At 32.5% G+C, this 3,575-nt stretch overlaps 1 protein-coding gene across 1 annotated transcript in view; it reads right to left on the bottom strand.

Annotated features, from left to right (window-relative positions):
• LOC106462892 (dimethylglycine dehydrogenase, mitochondrial-like) overlaps nt 1-3,575 on the bottom strand; it is a 44,735-nt gene that overhangs the window by 25,078 nt on the left and 16,082 nt on the right. Inside the window, exons 4-5 of the mRNA XM_013922857.2 lie at nt 1,711-1,875; nt 723-924 (exon numbers count right to left, since the gene is read on the bottom strand). Coding sequence (XP_013778311.1) covers nt 723-924; nt 1,711-1,875 — 367 coding nt within the window. The remainder of the gene's footprint in view (nt 1-722; nt 925-1,710; nt 1,876-3,575) is intronic.

The following is a 3,575-nucleotide window of genomic DNA, read 5'->3' as shown; positions in this document are numbered from 1 at the left end:
TTCCTCTGAATCATTTCCAACAATGCAATGTCCTTCCTAAGGTAAGGAGCCCAAGACTGAACACAAGGCTCCAAATATGACCCAACCAGTGACCTATACAATAAAATTATAACCTCCTTAGACTTGTATTCAATATTTCTGTAGATACAACCTAAAATACTATTTGCCCTACCACTAGCAACAGCACATTGCTTGGATGGCTTAAGAGACTGATCAACCATTACACCAAGTTCCCTTTCTTTCATGACAATGTTAAGGTTATTCCCATCCAAATTATACTTATATTTCAAATTATGATAACCCACTTGCATTTATTATGATTAAAACTCATCTGCCATTTATTTGTCCAACTCACTAAATGATCTAAATCCTTTTGTAAAGCAGCATCATCTTCTTCACAACCTAGCAGCACCCAAGACCTTAATATCATCAGCAAATTTAAGTAATTTATTGACCATTCCTTCATCTATGTCATTTTTGGATTCTTTGTTTCCAAACTCTTCAAAATGTGAATTCAGAACATACCCATTCCAACCTCTTATGAGCTTGCTAAAAGCACTACTAAGGTTGATAAAACATGCCAGTCAATAATTTTGAAGGTGTTTACTATAAAAGTTAAACCTTAACAAAGATGAGGATTACAAGATAGACTTCAAAGACTGATTACAACTTATCAACATGGCTTTGATTCTGTAAAACTAGTTTATGGCAAGTTTACACACCTGCTGCATTGATGACACATTTAGTATTTATGATGCCTTTTGGTGTTTCAACATCCCATCTGCCATTGTTAAGTTTTAGTCCTGTGACTGGCACCCCTTGTATGATATTAGCTCCATGTTTCCGGGCAGCTCCTGCCATGGCCATTGTTAAAGAATAAGGATCTATATGGCCATCAGCAGGGTTGAAGAGTCCTCCAAGAAGCTAAAAACAATACAGATAACTAAGTATGCCATCATCACAAAAATGATCCAAATCTTTGAGTTTAAAAAATTAAAATCCACCTACATGCACATGACTTTTCTCTTAAATACCTACTGTATAACACTTCATTCTGCAATCTTCCATCAGCTTCTAAAAAATGAGAAGATTTATCCTCCACTCTATCTCAATCAAAACAGCACATCACAAAATAAACGAACTGTATGGTTCAAGATATTGTCACCAGGATTCTCCTATGGCACCTTAGCAAATGTAAAAACCAATGACTCATTTTTTTTTTAATGTTTCTTCTATGAATCCAAGTTTAAGTTCATCAACATTCTCCTTGGTTATGGCATAGTTTACAGTCTGTATCCCTAAACAGGCACCTGAAAATAGGAAGAAAAACTCAAAACTGTGATATTTTAAAAAATCTTAATGTAGGCCGGAAACTGAGAATACACTCCAAAAATAGGAAATCCTGCTGAGTTAAGAAAAAAAACTCCATATATTATTAAACCCCTTAGATTTATCACTCTTAACAAAATATGTGTTAAAATTAGTTTGTGCATATTATTTTGATTTTTGATAGGTATTAATCCACATGCTTGGATGCAAGTGCATAATTACATGTATATATGCAAAGTTTGCAAATAACTGATTAAATTGGTTATACAATTTTTAAAAAACTTGTTTAAACAAACTCTGGAAACATACAAAGATTAAAAAATATGCATAAAGTTAGAATAAAAGCTATATGATAATATTTTCTTATCATATAATACTTACACCATTCGTATTTAACAAAGGAAACATTTCAGCTATTTCATCTGGCTCTACAAGTTTTTGTGGAGCTTCATGCCATCCCTGTCTCTGCATCTGATGCCGAAATTCATCCATGCGCAATGGTGTCGTGGCTAGCCTTAAACTTCCAGGTCGATGGAAACCAAGCTCCTAACAAAAAATATTTTAAAATGTTGAAGGTTTAAATGGTGTAAACTGACAGGCAAACACAACAACTAATTTCTAAAATATTTAAAACAAAAATTATTTTATTGACAACTTGATTCCTATGGTATCTAAAAATCTTATTCATCTTATCTACAAATAGGTATGTTTTGTACTCTGACAAATAAATTATCAAAACCACAATTCAATTATAAAATTCTTTACCTTTCTACAACAGCATATACCCTTTTTATTATATACTAACGAATTTCTTTAATAAGTACAGCTGAACTTAATTTAAGCACATAATTATGTTTTTCTTTTCCGAGTGAAAAAACAATAGCATACTAATTTTTCCAACAGATAGATCAAAAGGATAAAGGTTAAAACAAAACTTGTATATTAAAAACCACTCTTATTTCATTTTGCAGTTAATACATAAACACACATCTTAGCCATCATAACCACAGTTGCTCAATGTGTCCAGTTATTAAAGCAAGGACAGTTTGTATCTGTGGAATGAGCTGTTATTGGTATCAGGAAGAGCAGTAGTGGTCCCTAGGTAGGAACAAGTTCAGCTGAAATTGGAGCTCTGTACATTTTATACACGGTAGTACTCATGCCAGGAAATAAAAAAAACCTAGCCAAAGGGACAGCCGAAAGCTCTTCACTAATCAATTACAAAACTGCCTCTAAAGTTCAGATAATCTTCCTTGATGTATAAAAAAGGGGCTGCAAAATATCGATTTTTTCATCTTCTTTCTTCCTTTCTATCAGCTGTAATTCATAAACCACTGTGAGCCTACTTCCAGCCTACATACCAAAATACTTCAATACTCCATAAGATGTGCCTTTCAAACCTAGAGCCCCAATTGATCCACAATAGGTTAGTTACAGCCCAAAATATATGCAATGATACAGATTGTTTAATATTGCCAATATGCATATCAATCAATACATGGTTTGACCTGTGAAACTAATGCTACCAGACTTGACATGTTTTGAAACATGTAAGTTGTATCTTTATATTACATATTTACTGTTAAGAAACTTCTGTAGGTGTAGAAAGTTTTATTTCACCAACTTCTTGATAGTTCAACTTAAAAAAAATATGAATAGCAAGCATGAGAAGGTCATTTTGTTTAATCTGTCAAAACACATTTCTGTTTGTCTGAATAAAAATTACATCACAGCTTTCACTCTATTGTCCACATTTTTGCAAACACCTATCACTTAAGATGTAATGTTGACCATCACCTGTTAAAAGAACAAAAGATAGTCACTTTAGATGTAATCTTGAAGAACAAACGTGAATCACTTGAGATCTTAAGTGTCTAAAAATATGTTGCTTGTTTAACAAGTACTGTCAATCTTGATAGTGCCTTATCATTGTGAGTCTAATAAAATCCTTGAGTTTCAAAGTATATTGCTACTGCCCATAATCTGAGTACAGAGAGAGATAAAACCATTATTATGGTTAAATGAAAAATAAACAAGAAAAAAACAAGAACTTCATAGAAAAGACTAAACACTGTAAGGTAACCAAAAAAAAAACTGTGTAGTAAAAACAAACTATGATATGAAACCAAAGATCTAACTTGGAATGAATTTTAAAAAACTTAATATTGTCAAGTCTCTGGTCATTTGTTAATTTCCGATATAAATTCTTCCTGAGGAACTTCAGCGATACAAGTCCTTTCTTAAAT

The sequence above is a fragment of the Limulus polyphemus genome, unplaced genomic scaffold (assembly GCF_000517525.1).
Source record: "Limulus polyphemus unplaced genomic scaffold, Limulus_polyphemus-2.1.2 Scaffold1277, whole genome shotgun sequence".
In the NCBI taxonomy this organism is placed as follows: domain Eukaryota; kingdom Metazoa; phylum Arthropoda; class Merostomata; order Xiphosura; family Limulidae; genus Limulus; species Limulus polyphemus.
Note: the sequence above shows the minus strand (reverse complement) of the source record. Positions and strands in the feature narration are given on the sequence as shown.